We start from the raw sequence: 18,055 nt of genomic DNA on the forward strand, positions 1-18,055 counted from the left end.
TTCCTGCTGACAAAGACGACAAGTTCTCATAAAGATGGAAGTAAAATTTTGTCATATATCCTTCATTGAATTTTAAAAAAACGTTATTGTATCTTCTAAATAACTTTCTACTTCTATGGTTGTTAATACAAAGATTAGAATATTTTCATCTTCAGATGAAATTTTCTCAAGATCCCCACCACTGAGATATGCAGATCACCTATAGGGCAAAAATAGGAGCAGCTAACAGGATATTCATACAGAAAAACAACAAATGCAGAACTTAATGCCCCTTGTCGAAGGCAATCATTCTCCTCCCAGAGCCAAAATCACATCCCTCTCATGAAGAACCGACGCTAGCTTTCACTGTACCTCCGATGCCAATTTTGTCCATGGCTTTTTTAGCCTTCTTCACTTCAGTCAAAATCTGATCCAACCCAAATTAGATTCAGGATCATTGGAAAATAGATATGGCCCAATGACAATTGAGTAAATCAAATTGTGACAACCAATGACAATTGAGTAAATCAAAAGGCAAGGTATACAGGTAAAGCAGAGCATGTTAGACTGGAGGGTGTAATAAGTGATGACAATTGGACTAATAATATGCGTAGGAGCATTCTGCAGCAAAGAGAGTACGAGAATTAGAAAAGGGGCAAGCATTGAGACAAACAAGAAAATCAACAAATATGAACCCAAAAAAGTAAATATATTTATTTTAATTTAAAAAAAAGTTAACTCAAGTAACAACTAGAGGTGGTTATTGGACAGGGTAGTCCAATGATAATAGGGTCAGGGCCAAACTTATAGGGTTTTTAATGGACAGGGCTATTAATGGACAGGGCCCTTATTGGGTAGGGTCAATATAGGACCAACATGTTTTTCCAATTTAGTTGATAAAGAAAATACATAATGTAAAAATAATTATATAGATTAATTTGTATTCATATGTATTTAATAATGGCTTTGTCCAATATTTGTTTTAATAAATATTTTGTAGGCCCGCCCATTATCGACCCGCAGCCCGCATTGTACCGACCCTATATTGACCCTATAAAATGTGACCCTCTTTGACCCTGACCCGACCCGCCCAATAACCAGGTCTAGTAACAACCCATAAAACTTGTTTGGGAATGCAGATCCTGCTTGATTCCTTTTTCAGGTTCTTTCATGAGTGCATCAAGTCCCTAACCATACTAGTGCTACACCAAGATTGTCGAATAAAAGACCAATCTCTTTGACAGATAATTAACTAAAAATTCAAGTAACTGACTTTGAACAGGCTCCCCAAACGCATTCATAGGATTATTGTGCCTTGTATAAGCAAGCTGATCACCACCTAGTGGCAGTATAAGGCCACTGTATAATTTTTCATTTTGGATCATAACAACTATTCATATAACCAAGCTAAATGACGAGTTTGATTTCAGAAGAATCATGCTATTTTATTATGATAATATAGCATAAAACAGGGTAATCAGACTTTCAGATGATGCAAAGCTGAACAAAATTCTCTTATTTAAAATTTAGCCTTCAGGGATTAAAAAAAGAGACACAAAAAGAGTAAACCTAACGAGAATCTAAGACACAAAATTGAATTAAGAAATCCAATACCCCAACATAATAAAGAGAAACAGCTAACAAGTTATTTCAGATGATTTAGGACATAAACAAAGTAGCGCAAATCAGAAAGAGCTTAACCATAGGAGCAGTACCAATCAGAAAGCCTTAACTATAACCCAATGAGAAGATATTAACCAAAGCCATGCTGATCAGAACGACTCATACAGTTAGGCTCAAATCAAATTTGAGTGTTCCGTGCAAAATGTTCAACCAAAAACATGGAGACTCTGAAATTACTCAATAAAAACAGAAATTGTTAGATGTAAAAGATCTAAAGCCGGGTTAGAGTCCATGCAGAAGTAAAATACTGAAACATTCTTTTAGATGCCACCTTACCCACTGCAGCAGATACACAGATATTTATAGTCTTCTGAACAAAAATATTCTTAATATTTATATACTAATGCATCTGTTACAAGTGTTTGTTGAAGATAATGCTGCCAAGTCTAGTTGGTTACCACAAGAGACTGTTAGTAGGTTCAATACTATATTTTGCTGTCAAGACTAGATAATATACATAGCCTGTAGCTCGTAACATTAATCTAATCATGGGAACAGCCAAAAGCTACCTTTGCATGATATCAGCTCTTTTCTAAGAGAAGTATGGTAGGAGACCTCTTCTCTTACTGAGCTCGGCTGGTATGGTTGTGTCCCTATCAATTTTGGCCTTGGGTCCATGTTTCATGAGCAATCAGCCCATATGCTCAGTTGGGCTATTGTTGTCAGCATGATCGCAATCTGTGCTGATGTTTTTTTTTTTCTTTTTTTGCAGTGAGACTATGGGCCCAAGGGATGAGTTTGTCGGTCTCTGTAAATAGGTAAGTCGGCGGTGTTATGGCGATGACATTTCTGAGAATTACAGCAAAGATTAGGGTAATGTTCTTTGAATTGGACGGAATAATGGTGTTGGGAAAAGTGTTTTTCTTTTTTGTTATGCCAGGAAGTAAAAAAAAAAAAAAAAAAAAAAAAAAAAAAAAAAACTTGGAGGATACAGGTTAATAGTTTGAGGATAAGAAAGTTAGTGATAAAGGAAGAGAATCAGTGAGACTGGAAAAGAAAATACAGTAAATAGTTGATGTTTGATTCAAATGATCAACATCCCATATACTTAGAATACATCGATTTTTTTTAAAATGTAACTTAAAATCAATTACAATAGCAATATGGCTGGCATGCTAAAGCAAAAAGGGGCATGCACTGAGACAAAGCAAGAGAGTAGAAGAGAGACTATGAAACCAGAAAATCAACAGATATGAACACACAAAAAAAAATTATTTATTTTTTAATGTACTTTTTTAAAAAAATAATTAAATTAAATTAGGAAGAACAAAAAATAAGTATATGAACAATCGAGCTTAACCTATGTTAATTGTAAATCTAATTTGATAAATTCGGTCTCATAAACCTTTGATTTTCTACAAAATTCGAGCTAATCCCAAATCATTTAGAACCCTAGTTTGAAAGATCTAGACACTTATCGGAACATTAGTCAAAAAACCATCTTTTAATATATTCTTTAAAATTCCGTAAGAAGCCACCTTTTTTTTTTTTTTTTTTTTTTTGTGAATTAGCACCTTATGCCGAATTCTGAAATTTCTTTTTTGGTGTTGACCACTCACGTGCCATGCACATGACCACTAAAAACACCCTTTTCAACTATATCACCACCAGACCCACAAATGTCGGCCCAGCGAACCTCTCCAAAATCCAACCAACTCCCTTAAAAGTTTAACACCACCCAAACACCTCTAAAACCAATTACACACCACAGAAAACCCCCTAACTCCCTTTAAACCACTTAACCACCACCATAACCACACACCTACCTCATAAAATCACTCCAATAAAAAAAAAAAAAAAAAAAAAAAAAAAAAAAAAAAAAAAACCCTAACCTCCAAAACAATGTCAAGAAAACCATGTCAGCTACTTCAAAATCAAGTTCACCCACTCCCAAAACAACTTGGAAAACTTGAAAACTAACACTTAACCTAAAAACAACCTCAATCAACAGAAAACCCACCAAACAATTAGAATTAAAATAGATAGAGATAAAATTAAATAAACAAATAAATAAATAAACAGCAATAAAAATAAAAAAAAGAAGAGAGAGAAAGGAGTAGTGAGAGGGGCAGTGACAATGGAGGTGGGACTTGGGAGAAAGAGAAATAGTGGTGGTGGAAAGGAAAGAAGAGGTGGTAGTCCAGCCACGGAACGAGAAAAAATAAGGGTTGAGCGAAGTTAATGTCAAAAATAGTGAGTCAAAGGGTGAAATCCGGGCCTATCTAGGAAAAGGTGGTCTTCTGACTTCATATAGAAATCAAATATATAATTTAAGAGTTTTTTTTTTCCAACTTTCATTCACAGCACTCCAAATTCCCATCCCTGCAATTCTAGTCATCTTTTTTTTTTTTTTTAAAAAAAAAAAAAAACCAGTAACCACCATTATTCCTCATAACTACCCATATCACTCAATCAAAATCCAGCCCTCTATTAAAAAAAATAAAATAATAATAATAATATAACTAATATATAAAGCTAAACTTTTATCCAGGCGACGAAATAACGACACTTGGCGTTCTAAATTTTTGCCAAGTGTCGCGCCACATAGGATTAAGTTATATAGAATTCAATTTGTAGGATAAAAAAGTTAATTTAGAATTCTATTTTCAATCAAATTTGGATAGAATTTAAGCATAAAATTGTTAATATAAAGTTTTATTTTCGATAAAGTACTAATATTTCATACGTACAAATTAAATTATAATTTTATTAAAAAAAAAATTATAACACTCATAAATTATCATGTAAATTTATTTTTTGTATCATAGTATTTTTTTTGGAGCGAAGGAAGTAGCTCAAAATGCACCACATCCATTATTTATAATATATTCTAATCAATTAAAACAATATACTTTACAATCTAATATAATTTTATTACTGTGTAGACATGTCAATCGGGTCGGGTCACGAGTCATTTCGGACAGGGTCATTATTTCAGGTTACGGGTCCAGAAATGTTTTTCACCAATGTTATTATTATTAGTCATTACATGCCTACTATATAGTTTAAATCATCACAAAAACACATCAATTCCTAACTAATTTTGTATCAATGATATGTTTTCAAATTTGACATATACATTAAAAACTTATCTTAAAATTCAATAAACAACCCGGGCATCGCACGGACACAAAACTAATAATAATAATAATAATAATAATAATAATAATAATAATAATAATAATAATAATAATAATAATAACCACCCTTTAATAACTATCACTTCTACTATTTTTTTTCTCATAATATATACTTCCTCCGTTTTTTTATTATTGCACCATAAGAGTTGGGTATAAATATTTTGGTAGTTGAAAAAAGTAAGAGAAAGAAAGGTAAAAAATACAAAATTGCCCATGTGACATTGATAAATTAAAAAGTGTGAAAAAGCAAGGGTATGTTGGGTATTTGTAATGTGAGCACAAACAATTTTTTTCCTAAAAAAGAAATTGTGCAATATTTGTGAAACTTCGCAAGTGATGCAATAATAAAAGAACGGAGGAAGTATACTACATATATCCCGTGCATGAGCACGGGTACACTAGTAAATAAATAAATTTTGAAGGTGATTTTTGACAGAAACCCAATTTTATAAGGTGGTTTTGACTGATTTATCTAATTTATTAGAAATTGAAATCACACCCAAAACCTAAGATTTTACATGAAAATCACCCACAAATAAAATTATGAAGAACATGAAACAAAGGGTACCTAACATCAAATGGATTAACAACTATTGAAAGCATAGGGGCAAAGGAGTTACAAGAAAAAATAGGGTTTTGGGAGGAGAGAGAAAACGTTAAGCGCTTATGCTTTCAATAGTTGATTCGCTTGTATCTACAAAAAAACTTGGGTTTTGGGTGGAGAGAGAATTCTTTAATCTCATGGAAAATAATCAGTGATTTGCTTTTCCTAAAATGTTAAGCGCCAAAAGTGTAGTGAAATTTCATTGGGAATTTTAGTCTCAATTACTCAATCTGGTGCTAAGAAGCAAAAAGCCCGCCCCCCCCCCCCCAAAAAAAAAAAAAAAAAAGAAATAATAAAATAAAATGAGTTTGTTTCCAGCTTATTAAAAAACACAAGTGCAGTGTTGTCACAATATCAGGCCTCATGTAACATCCAAGATGTATGTGTATCATCTTTCCCTAAAAGGCTATCAACATCATGGTTTGAAAATGTGGTTTCGACCAAGGTTTCGGTCGCGATCACGATAACGGTAACGTGTCGCGGTAACGGTGTTGATGCGGTTATCACGGATGTGGAGACCGAATTTTAGTTTTATAATTTTATATGTTTTATCAATATTACAACTCATAAATTTTAAAACTTAATATTTTTTATCTTTTTCTAATAATTAAAATTAGTACTCCGTATTATTTTCAATTATTAGTCCAATTCCTATGAAATAAATTGTCTTAACAGTAAGTTATGGTAACACACTAACACATAAATAAAGAGTACAAAGAAAACAACTTGTTAAGTTACTGGAATAGGTCAAAAGTAAAAAGTAATGGTTTATTAAATGACACGTGTCCACATGGGCTACATCCCAACTCTCACCTATCTGAGAGCTCATTGGTCACCTCACACCCCTCTCTCTCTCCTCTTCCTGCCCTTCTCTCTCTCCTCTTTCTCTATCCTTTTCTTTCTGTTTTTCAATGGAGTCAGAAGAAAAAATTGCGAAATTATGCGATTTCTCGGACGATTCATAGTTATATCGGTGTACCGGACGATTCGGGCCAAAAATGCGGTGTATTTTAATAACCCGCATCAAATCACTCAATCTAGGTTCGGCAAAATTGAAAATCGCTACATCTCGACCGATACGTTATGATAAGGCCGCATTTTTCCTAATGTTATTTTATTTCGAGTCACATCATTAGACTATTGGAGCACTCCTTTTTTAAACTTTAACTAATTATAAGAATAAAAAAAAAATAAAAAAAAAAGTTAATAACAATTAGCCAATCATTTTCAAGCCTAACTAGAGTCGAGCTCTATTTGAACCAAGGAGAGTCGAGGCTCAAGTTTGGAGCTTTAGAGACAAGCTCAAGTCATTTCACATCATAAACACCTTTGCCACCACAATTTTACTCAATAAGATACACTTAGGCCCTGTTTGGTTAGGCTGAAAACCATTTCCAGGAAAACTATTTTCCTCATTTTACGTTATTTGGTTTGGGCCGGATAGAAAAAGGAAAATTTGGGCGGAAAAACTATTTTCCTTGTACAAGAAAACGTTTTCCCCCAAATTAGAAGGGAAGCCGTGTTTTCAGATTTTCACCCTCCTTTTATCTTCCCCCTTCTCCTTACGCTGCTAGCTACGAACATAGGTAGATCTTCGTCACTCAATTTTTTTTACAAATTTGGTAATATTCTCTCTCTTCTTGTCTTGATTATTAATCTAGGGTTTAATTTGATTTAAAATTCGATTGTTTTTTGGTATTTCTTGTACATATTTTGATTATTCGATTGTATTTTTTTTTTTACAAATTCGATTGTTTTTGGGTATTTTTTTGTACATATTCGATGGTTATAATTTGGAAATTTGTTGTTAGATTCATTCTACTTGCTGCAAATTTTATTTTCTTCAAATATTTTACATGTTTTTATCATGCCCACAAAGTGTTTGATAAAATGCCTCACCTAAAATTTGTCTTATTTTGATGATTTTTTTGAAGATTGTAAGCTAGTATGATGTCGGATCAAGGGGTAGCATCTCAAAATTCACTTCAGGTATATAATACATCTCTAATGGTCTGATTTTACTTGCTTCATTATGTAGAGAATGTAAGAAAATTTCTGTCATATTCTTCTGGAATCTGGTAATACTCATTAGTATGTTACATATTGTAGAATAAATCTATAACACATTCACATGCATGTTGTTTCAGTAAAATAAACAAATTAATTAATACCAACATGTTTATTGAAATTCTGTCTGCAATGTGCATTTGTGCTGTACATAGATCCAAGTAGTCATCTGACCTTCAATGTACTTGGTAGAATATAGTCATATTGCACTTCTGGATGTGTCTGATGAAATGATCAATTGGTACCCATCCTCAATTGCACTAGAAAAAGCACATTTGTTCTCTGGTTAGCCAAATCCAATCTGATTTCAGATTTTTTTGAGCCAAATCCAATCTGATTTCAGATTTTTTTGAGTACCCAGCTGGTTTAATTTTGTAATTATTGAGATAATTTGCTATTTTTGTATATGTTATGGCTTATTACATAATTTGTTGTATATGTTATTGTAGATGACCCATGAAATGAAAGGCATGATTCTTAGTTTTGTGGCAGCTATAATTGCTTCTGTTCTTTCTCTTGTTGAAGAATATAGGTTAAGGAATAAAAGGCCTAGAATAATTAGGCAACCTTATGTGAATAGAGATAGTTTGAGGGAGGCAAATATCAATAGTATTTTACATTGTGGTGACACTCATTGTCTAGGACAAATTCGTATGAGGCCTGCTGCATTTTATAGCCTATGTAATATTCTAGTTGAAAGAGGACTTTTGCGGGAAAGTGTTCGGATGAGTGTTAAGGAGCAAGTAATTATATTTTTACACTTATTGGGGCATAATGTAAGGTTTCGTGTGATTGGGGGAAGATTTTTTCGGTCAACATGGACCGTACACTACTATTTTCATATTGTACTTCAAGCTATCGGCAGTGAAACCACCAACAACTTCAATTCAGCCAGAAATTCAAAACAACCCTAGGTTCTTTCCATGGTTTGAGGATTTCATAGGGGCTATAGATGGAACACATGTGCGTGCCTCCGTTCCCATTGAGATACAAGATAGATTTCGTGGTAGAAAGGGCGGAACAACGCAAAATGTGCTAGCTGCTGTTGATTTTGATGCCAAGTTCACATATGTTCTAGTTGGCTGGGAGGGTTCTGCACATGATTCAAGGGTCCTTAATGATGCGCTAAGTAGGGGTTTCAAAATTCCAGAAGGTAGTTGTCTCTTTTTTGGTAGTTGGCTAGTTGCAAACTGAAGATAAATTGATTATAATATGCATTTTTATTTTTGTGTGCAAGGAAGTATTATCTTGCAGATGCGGGTTTTGGTAGTCGCAAAGGTCTTATTCCTCCATACAGGAGAACCTGTTATCACTTGAAAGAATTTACAAACAATCCTCCAGAAAATGAACGGGAGTTATTCAACCTTCGACACTCTTCAATTAGAATGGTTGTAGAGAGGGCGTTTGGAATTCTAAAGGCGAGGTTTCGTGTTTTGGATGCTGAGCCTTTTTGGTCATTTAAAACCCAGGTTGATGTGGTTTTAGCATGTTGTGTGATACACAACTTCCTTAGGGGTGTGGACCCTAATGACCAGATAACTAGAGAGGTAGACTTGGAGATGGATTCACATGATACAAGAACATTGCTTACTCGAAGGGAAATGCGAGAAGAAACAAATGAGTGCATTAATAAAAGAAATGCCATAGCATTAGCCATGTGGACTGCATACAAGAGGTCTCAAACAACCTGAGTCTTTCTATTTATTTCCTTATGTTGTAATGCGTTACACTAATGATTTGAAGTAGAAATTGCAAAGATGTTTATATTCTCCTTAATTACATGAACTTTTATTTTGGTGAATGTATATGAAATGATTAGATTTTCTTGATAATTCATGTGGTTTGCATATGAGAAGCATGTGTATCTACAATTGCAGGTGAAGAATGAAGAAAAAAAAGGGAATTTTCGTTGGTCAAAACAAATGTCCAAGGAGTTGCTGGTATTTCTTGCAGAAGAAGTGAGAAAGGGAAATAGGCCAAATAACACTTTCAAAACAAGCTCATTTGTTGCTGCTGCAAAAAATATATCGAAAGTGAAGCTCATGTGTATCTACTTCCTGCACGGCTGACCATGTTGAGAACCACATGAGGACGGTGAAAGCTAATTGGGCAATCATATCGAAAGTTCGTGGTAACTCTGGATTTGGGTGGAATGACACTGTGAAGATGTTAACAGCATCTCCTAATGCAATAACTATGTTCAGGTATCTTAACTTTTCACTAGCTTTTTACATGCTATAAATTATTATGGTGTGTATAGAAAAACAACTCAGAGAAGAGTTTTCCAAATCAGTTGTGTTCTGTGATATTTATGCTGTATTCTTACATGCTTAGGTATTTGGGGTTTTTTTTTTTTTTTTTTTGGATAGATAATCACTTTTTCAAACTTTTGGCTATATATGACAAGGGAGCAGGGCTAGATATCTGGAATCTGGTCCACTGGTATTACATGAAAACTTAAATAAATCTGCATTTGCAATATGTTTATGTTCCTCTATGTTCAGTGATTCTTATTGAGTAAGCTATCATCTGTAATTTTCAGCAGATTATTCTTGATTCAACCTACTAGATCTGTGCATTACATAGCTGTCAGATACTCTCTGGCCTGTTTCATAATTATAAGTGTGATATCTAATTGCTGCAATTTTGTAGAGAATAAGTTGTTTATAGTACGTATAGTAGATGGTTGGGTAGTGACGTATAGTAGATGGTCTTATAATTATGCTTTCATAGTCATGGTTGCTTTATATTACATTGTTTCAAGTATTTCACTGATATTTTCTCCTTTTGTATACAGGAAAATCCTTCTCATGAGAAATATCTCAACCGAAAAATTGATATGTATGAAGAAATAGCAATCGTGGCTGGTAAAGACATGGCTCGTGGAGACTTTTCTAAGAGTTTTGCTGATATTGAACTTAACAATGAGAGTGGACAAAGGCATCCTACAAGTATGGCAGAAGATGGGACATCAAAATCAGATAGTGCCACTTCTTCAGAGCCAAGACAACATCGTAAGAGGACTCGAGGTGAAGACGACACTTGTGACTTGCAACAAATATCTAATCAACTAGGAGAAGTGGTTAGTGCTCTGAAAAAATTCTCAAACAACCAACTTGATGTGGAGAAACTTTATGAAGAGATAATGAAGATGGATGATTTTGAAGAAGCAGTTCGTGATGCCGCATTTGACCACTTAGTTGAGCGGGAGATGCTTGCCAAAGCTTTTTTGACAAAGAGCAAACCTCTCCGAAGAGTTTGGATCCGAAACTTCATAAATTCCCTTAATCGTTAAAATTAGAATGAGTATGTTTTAAACTTCATATCTACTAAAGGTCATCTCGTCGTTCAAACACTTTTTTCTTTTGTTTGATAGCTTTGTTGCTGCTACTTTGTACTAGTCTACAACATTTTATCTTACTTATATAATTTTATTATGCTAATTTTTACCCTTTTATTTCTAAATTGCAAAAAATATTTACAAAAATAAATTCAAAGTTATCACTTAAAAAAAAAAAAACAAATTCAAAGTTAGCTTAGAAAAAGTTCGAAGATTATGATAGTATTAGTAGTACGGTATGAGAAAGAACTGATAAGATCTTCCTTATTGAACCAAACGACGGAAAATGCTTAAAAAGGAAAATCAATTTACATGTAACCAAACAAGGGAAAATGTGTAGGAAATTACATTTTCTTATGAAAAAGGTTTTTCATGGAAAATCATTTTCCATTGAAAACATTTTACACCCAACCAAACAGGGCCTTAGGCTCTTATTGTTTTGGTGGAAATTGTTCGAGTAGAAAAAGATTGTTTTCATTCATTTCTCTATTTCCTTTTGCTTGTTTTGTTAATTCAAATCATAAACACCCTTGCAACCAAAATTTCACTCAACAAGATTATACACTTAGGCTCTAATTATTTTAATGGAAATTATTAGACTAGAAAATGATTATTTTCATTCATTTCTCTATTTTCTTTTGCTTTTTTGTTAAAGGGGGAAATCGATTTGTCATAGGTGAAAAGTTACTTATTATAGAAGGAAAACTAATAACCTCTTGTAAAGAATGTATGTGGCGTATGCCACATTTTCCACGTTACTCCTCACTTCTCTATTTCTCTCCTTTATCCTTCCCCTCCCTTTTACTTTCATATTTCTTTTTTCCCAAGTTTTCCTATAATAAAAAAACAAAGGAAAACTCTTTTCACAATAACGTTTTCCATTAAAATTGTTTCTTAATGGTTTTCCATGAAAAATATTTTCAATCAAAGCCTTAAATTAGTTTTAAAAAACAAGTCGAGGTCAAAGCTTCCTTACACAAACAAAATTAATGCTTTTAACAGCCTACTAAGCAAATAAAACTTCCTTACGTATAGCTTATCACACACATATACAACACCAATTTGAAATCAACTCAATATTTCCCAAAAGTAGCAAATAAGTCGGCCACGTTACAAGGCAATCCTTCTCTTTGTTTCACACAACATAAAATATCTAAATTACTACGTAGTAGTTATGTTACACATGTATAGAACTAAAAACTCTCAATATTATATATACAAGTATTTGGCATACCAGTGTTTCAATGTGAGTTACCAATTTACCTCCAGCATACCACACATATTGTCAAACAGAATCCAACACTTCAACAGTTATAAAGCACAAAGAGCACACATGCAAACACAACAGCAACAATATCTAGCTCTCTGATGCATGACATATACAAAAGACCACAAATCACAGTATGACATTTTGTACAAAGGAAAAAGGAGACGTAGATCTGACAACAAAATAAGTATCCAAGTTACAAACCTCATCGCATTCCGAATATCTCTTGAGGTGGATCATACACAGAATGCTCAGGAAAAAGTTCCTCAAAATTTTTCTTAACTTTGTTTCTCAAAAGTGGATGTGGCAAAAGACCTTTCATTAAAATCCTAAATGGCAGTTCTGCTGGAAGTTCTGGAGCCTTCAGCATGTCCTCATAGGTGTTCATAGCATCTGCAGGGGAACCATCTCTTAAGAAGCCTCTAATAACTTCAGTATATGTTTGAGAATCAGGAAACAAATTCTCTTTTTTCATGTCTTCCCAAAGTGTCGTCACATCATCCATTCTTTTAGATCTCGCCATTGCAATAATCAAGTCCTTATAAAGATACGTATCAGCATGATACCAGTCCTGCTTTTGTATTACTCTAAACATCTGATTCAAGAAGATAACCGTTAAGATAGCTATTGGGGAGAAAATTTTCTTTTCAAAAGTTTCCAATGGCCATTTGTATACATGATTGAGTAGGTCACATAGAATAAAATAAACACTGCTAGTTGTATGGAAAGAGCAAACTTCCTAGAAAGAGAGTAGTCATTTCCCTACATAGAGGGGGCGTTTGTAGGAATGGGAATTTGGACAATAGAGACTGGGATATGGAATGGAATCAATGCCTTGTAAGAGGTAAATGCAACTAATTTTAATAAAGAGGGCATATAGCCGTTTCCAAGCTTTATTCCCAAACCCAAGAAACTAATATGGGAGGGGAGTTTCATCCAATTGAAATCAAGTCCCACTCCTACCCTAAACTCCCACATACCTACCACTAACAGAGGGACACAGATTTGCAGAGCATCCAATTGCATCTGCAAATCTTTGTAACATTTATTTGGACTAAGCTTAAAGCAATAAATTAGCATATAGCTGTCAGCATCTTAAATATGATATGAGTACTTGCAAAACTCCACTTTTCTAAATATTAGAAATGAAAAGTTCACAAAATGGGAAAAAAATAAATTCCCTCATAAATCACTAGATCTAACTATCTAAGTGTCTTGTAAAAGTGCAAAACTACTCACAAATAAAGCATTGAAATTAACAGAAGTTCAACTCAAAAAAAGTTTGGCCCATACAAAATACTATAAGAGTTTTTTTTTTGGGAATAATAGTACTTCAAATTTCAAATAAATATATTCAGGATCTCAAAGAAAGTCAATGATTGTTCATTGAGCTCTGATAAAATTATGCAGAGGAACAACCTATTTAAACTTTAAAATCATTTCTTGTTCACTCTTCATAATGTGGTAAAGAAACATTCGAAGAAAAATGTGGTAAAGAAACATTCGAAGAAAAGATTCACACTAAAGTCGTCATTATTATAGCCAAAAGAATGGTAGGATCAAAAAAACTGGGTCAGGGAAGTCAAGATACTTCTCGAAGTTGCTACAAGAATTTGACAGACAAAGAAGGGCCGACTTTATCAGAATGATCATCCGTGCTTCTCAAAGTTGAATAAATTTCCAAAGCTGGAAACAGATCTTAGCAAACAGTAATTCTACCAACCAGTTTTCTAACTCAAGTCACCACATTTGACTTTCAGCTAAACCCACCTAAAATGTTCTACAGGCTCCTCGTGTAAAAGTCACCATATACTTGCTTAAATTCTTAATACAAGCATAGAATAAAAATGCGTCCGATATGTACCGGATTTCAAGCCTACCGATCCGAGAATTCCCAATTTGATGCGGTGTTTTTTAAAATGCCGAGTTTTCGGCCTATTCAACCGATACGAACTAAATTTCGCCCGCATTGACCGATATTATCTCACAACTGGTTAATTTCCAATGAAGTACTTGCTTAGGGAAAAGAAAGGGAAAAAGTGGAGAAAAGTCATAAACCTCCATTAAAATCAAAGAATTCTTGGAAGAGGAGAGAGAAACTAGTTGAGCAGGTGAGAGAGAGTGAGCTGGCAGGATTTCTTTTGGGTAGGTGGGGATAGTGGGGTAGGATTTCTTCAAATAAAATAAACAACACCACGTGATACTATTCTAGACCTCTCCTCTTACCTTTTAATTTAGTATTGTACAACTGTATAGTGTGTATAGTGTCTAGTTCGATATACTTTTAGTGAAATTCGAATTTTATAGGGTTAGGAGGCCTGTCAATTGGGCCAAAAAGCCTTAAATTTAATTAATAATCATAATATATAAATATAAAATAAAATAAAATCTTAAGATTTATTTTTTGGTTTAATAAATTTGAAACAAAATTCTGCCTGTACAACCGCGACCTAGCCCGCGACAAACACATCAATTCCCGATACCGTGATACCGCGACCATTTCCGCGATCGCGACCAATACCGCATTCTTATCTTATGATTACAAGTCAACTTGTTGCAATTATTGATAAACAGAATAAGTACTAAAAAACGAAGGGAACAAAAGATTGCACAATCCAGAAGATTCTAGTCACTAATACTCATTCCATTAATAATTACAATAACTTTTTTCTCATCCCCCAACTACCCCAAACCAATAAAACCATCTGCTTCAGGTAATGACAGCATGCCGGCATCCACCCCAGCCTCTAGGGATGCCGGCAAGCAAGCTGTTTTAACACCTAGAAGACAATTATACCCCACTCAAGAGCCTGTTTGCATAGGCTTATTCTCCAATTTAGCTCCGATGGGGTTGTCTTCTCTGTAAAAGTTATGTGGTGTTTTTTATTCTGCCTATTAATAGGTCTTCTTTAAGTAGTATGTGCTAGCTTATCTGTATTGGTGTTGGTGTGATTTCATTCTCATTTTCATGAGTTTCGCTAGTATTTTAGTGTATTGTTCAGTATAGTTCAACTGGAGCAGTGTGAGGACGAATCAAGTTAGGCTTCCATTGTGTGTTATCATCTAGAAAATTTGGAAGATGATTAGTATGTTGAAGAATTATTTGAAAACACTTCTAGCCTGGATGAAGCTATCCCTTATGCAACATTTCTCCAAGGAGCAGAATTCTCTCTTCAAGGGGAATGTAATTGGTACTGTGGTTGTGAAGTATAACAAAGCAATCAAGTGTTTGTGTGTTAGTAACAATTATTTGTGATGATTTTCCAGTGCTTGTGAAAATAATTCATTGCTTACAGATTTTGCCATAATTTGAAATTGGCAGCAAGTGTAATTAAACTAAATGACTGGGCAAAGCCATTGCCTATTGCTATATGGTGTTGGGGATTAATAAGAGAAATGTGAAGACATCAGTTTAGAGACCCTTCGGTCGGAGGTATAAAGCTGTTTACTAAAACAGTTCTAGCCTTAACCAAAAGTTCGAAAAGCTAAGGAAGCAAGGCAAGCATCAGCTTATATCCTCAAGATTCTTTCGACTGGATTAATATTAGCAATTGAATAATTAAGTCATAATGCATTGGTTGATTGTATCATTAACCATTTATTTTTTTGGACTGTGAGGAACTTATCATGAATCCCCTGTAAAAAAGAGGAATAGTCTTATTGAAGTTTAGGATGTTTGATAGGGCTTACGAAGACTTGGATAAGGCAAGGCTATTGAAACCAAATAACAAAGTTATAGCCAAGGAGTTATCATCAGTGAAAACAGCCCTTTTAGATTGAGCCAAAAGTTGGTTTCAGTGATCAAAGTATAAGAAAGAACCCCATACCTTCAGAAGAGGGGAAGGAATTAAGCTCTAAGGCCCAAGACTAGGACTTTGCGGATAAAACCAAGGAAGGGAGCGAAACCTCATCTTGAAGTGGTAATGAAGGGGATCTTCCCATAGAGGAGAGCATAGACATTGATAATGTGAAGGAGACAATATCACGTGCCTTGTCTCACAAAGGCCAACAAATTGGGAAGACTACCTTTGTCAACACGAGAAAACCTTCCATGCGTATGAAAATCTTTCCTCGAGGCAAGGAAAAATTAAGGAAAGGCAGGGAGTTGTATCTTTATCATCCTCATACAAACTCTTTTATGAAGGTTCGTACCTTCAAGCAAAAGCTTTGCTCCAAGGGAAGTATTGAGTGAGAAAATCTCTAACTAAGACAGAGGCCATTCTTACACATGTAGTTCAGAGTCTAACTATGTAAGCTAGACAAAGGACCTAAATATTATTCTGGTTTTGTTTTGTGGCTGATAAAAAAAAATACTCATTCCATTTATATAAGAATTTGCTTCCCAAGCAATGAACAAAGCCTAAAAGCCATACAACTTATAACCGAACGAAACAAAGTGACAAATGAATAATTTGGATAGCACTTTCATAACTAGACTTTAGCCCTAGATGTTTTTATATGATTAAAACGTAGCACAAAACATATTTACAAATAAAAATCTAAGCAAACCTTCATCTTAATTAAAGGAAACCTATACAGGCTACTATACAACTACACTAAGGCCCCGTTTGGTTTAACGTAAAATGTTTTTATAGAAAACGATTTTCCCATTTTCCTTTGTTTGGTTTTTGAAGGGGTGGAAAACCATTTTTTCACAATGGTGGAAAATTGCATCCTTGATGATGGAAAATATTTTCCTTTACAAAACAAGGGAAACCATATTTTCCTCCTTCCTCCTTACATCCTTTTTACTTCCCTTTCATCCATTCTCACATTTCCACTCCTAATTATGAATTTTCTTGAACTTTTCTTGTATGCAACCAAACAAAAGATAACTAATCTGCCAATTGTACTTTTCCTTGAAAATATGTTTTCATCAAAGCTAAATTTTCATTGAAAATATTTTACATCAAACCAAACGGGGCTAAGTCAACACAAAAATTCCCAGCTCTAGCCATTATTAGAATTTGAAGCAATAATATCATACTAAGATGCTTGTAACCAAATTGTATCATGAGTAATTAAGATTATTAAACTCAACAACTTAAAAATGACCACAACAAAATCGTAATAGCTTAAACGATTGCATAAGCTGTATAAAAAGAATAAATGATTCAAAAATCATGCAAAATTAAAAACCCAAACATCAGAATCAAGCGCAAAAAATCACACAAACTTCACAATAATGCGCAAATAAACAATAAAGATCAAGAATTTACACATAAAAATTGAATTCGAAAACGTAAGACAAACCTTGAGGGCCAAAGAAACCTCATCTTGTCGCTGAAGTTCAGAAAGAACAGCAATCATATCCATCTTCAGAAGCCTCAACACATGATTTTTGACAAATTTATCAAGCTTCTCTTCATCATCCTTAAACCTCTTCAAACCCAGAATTACAAAAAGAGCCTCTTTTCCAATTAACTTCTTACCCCTCCAAAGAGGACCTCTTGGTCTACCATCGTGGTATTCTCTCTCCAAAATTAAGGAAAACCCATTTGTTGGTTTTGCTATATCATTCGAACCCAAGCTCGATAAATTAGGGTTTAACAACGAGGTTAAAGGCGGATTAATGGGCAATGTTTTGTTCAATTGAGGAAGAATTAGAGGTGATAAAAATGGAATTTTTGCTCTAGCAAGGATTCGAATCAACATTAGTCGGAATTGAAGGAAGACAGTGTTGATAGTGAAGGTGAAAGAGGTGGTGGTGGTTACTGAGATTGAGAAAAACACAAATCAAATTTACGGGTGTCTATTATTGGAAAAAAAAAATCGAATATCAATCCAATTCAAACTGAATTATCAATTCGGATTGTATTGGATTGAAATTTTTAAAAATTCAATTTTTTAGATTTTGACCTTGTTTGGATTCAAAAAAATCCGAATTAATCGAAATATGAAACCATACTTTTACAAATAAAAATTGTTTATATTAACTAGGTAAGATTATGTTGATAATTACATTAATTTATTAT

General features: G+C 33.9%; 1 protein-coding gene across 2 annotated transcripts; it reads right to left on the reverse strand.

The window, feature by feature from the left end:
- Positions 1 to 86: 86 nt before the first annotated feature.
- On the reverse strand, positions 87 to 17,910 carry LOC110683748 (pentatricopeptide repeat-containing protein At3g46870-like). 2 transcript variants are annotated; one of them, XM_021860150.1, is made up of 3 exons: positions 17,334 to 17,895; positions 12,285 to 12,675; positions 87 to 406 (listed from the first exon to the last, which is right to left on the reverse strand). In XM_021860150.1, the coding sequence occupies exons 1-2, from the start codon at positions 17,733 to 17,735 to the stop codon at positions 12,286 to 12,288; spliced, it is 792 nt and encodes a 263-aa protein (XP_021715842.1). In that variant the 5' UTR covers positions 17,736 to 17,895; the 3' UTR covers positions 87 to 406; position 12,285. The 2 variants fall into 2 exon arrangements, with proteins under 2 accessions (XP_021715842.1, XP_021715850.1); XM_021860158.1 differs by lacking the exon at positions 87 to 406 and adding an exon at positions 413 to 600 and having other exon boundaries at positions 17,334 to 17,910.
- Positions 17,911 to 18,055: the final 145 nt, after the last annotated feature.

The sequence above is a fragment of the Chenopodium quinoa genome, unplaced genomic scaffold, assembly GCF_001683475.1.
Source record: "Chenopodium quinoa cultivar QQ74 unplaced genomic scaffold, ASM168347v1, whole genome shotgun sequence".
Taxonomy (NCBI): Eukaryota; Viridiplantae; Streptophyta; class Magnoliopsida; order Caryophyllales; family Amaranthaceae; genus Chenopodium; species Chenopodium quinoa.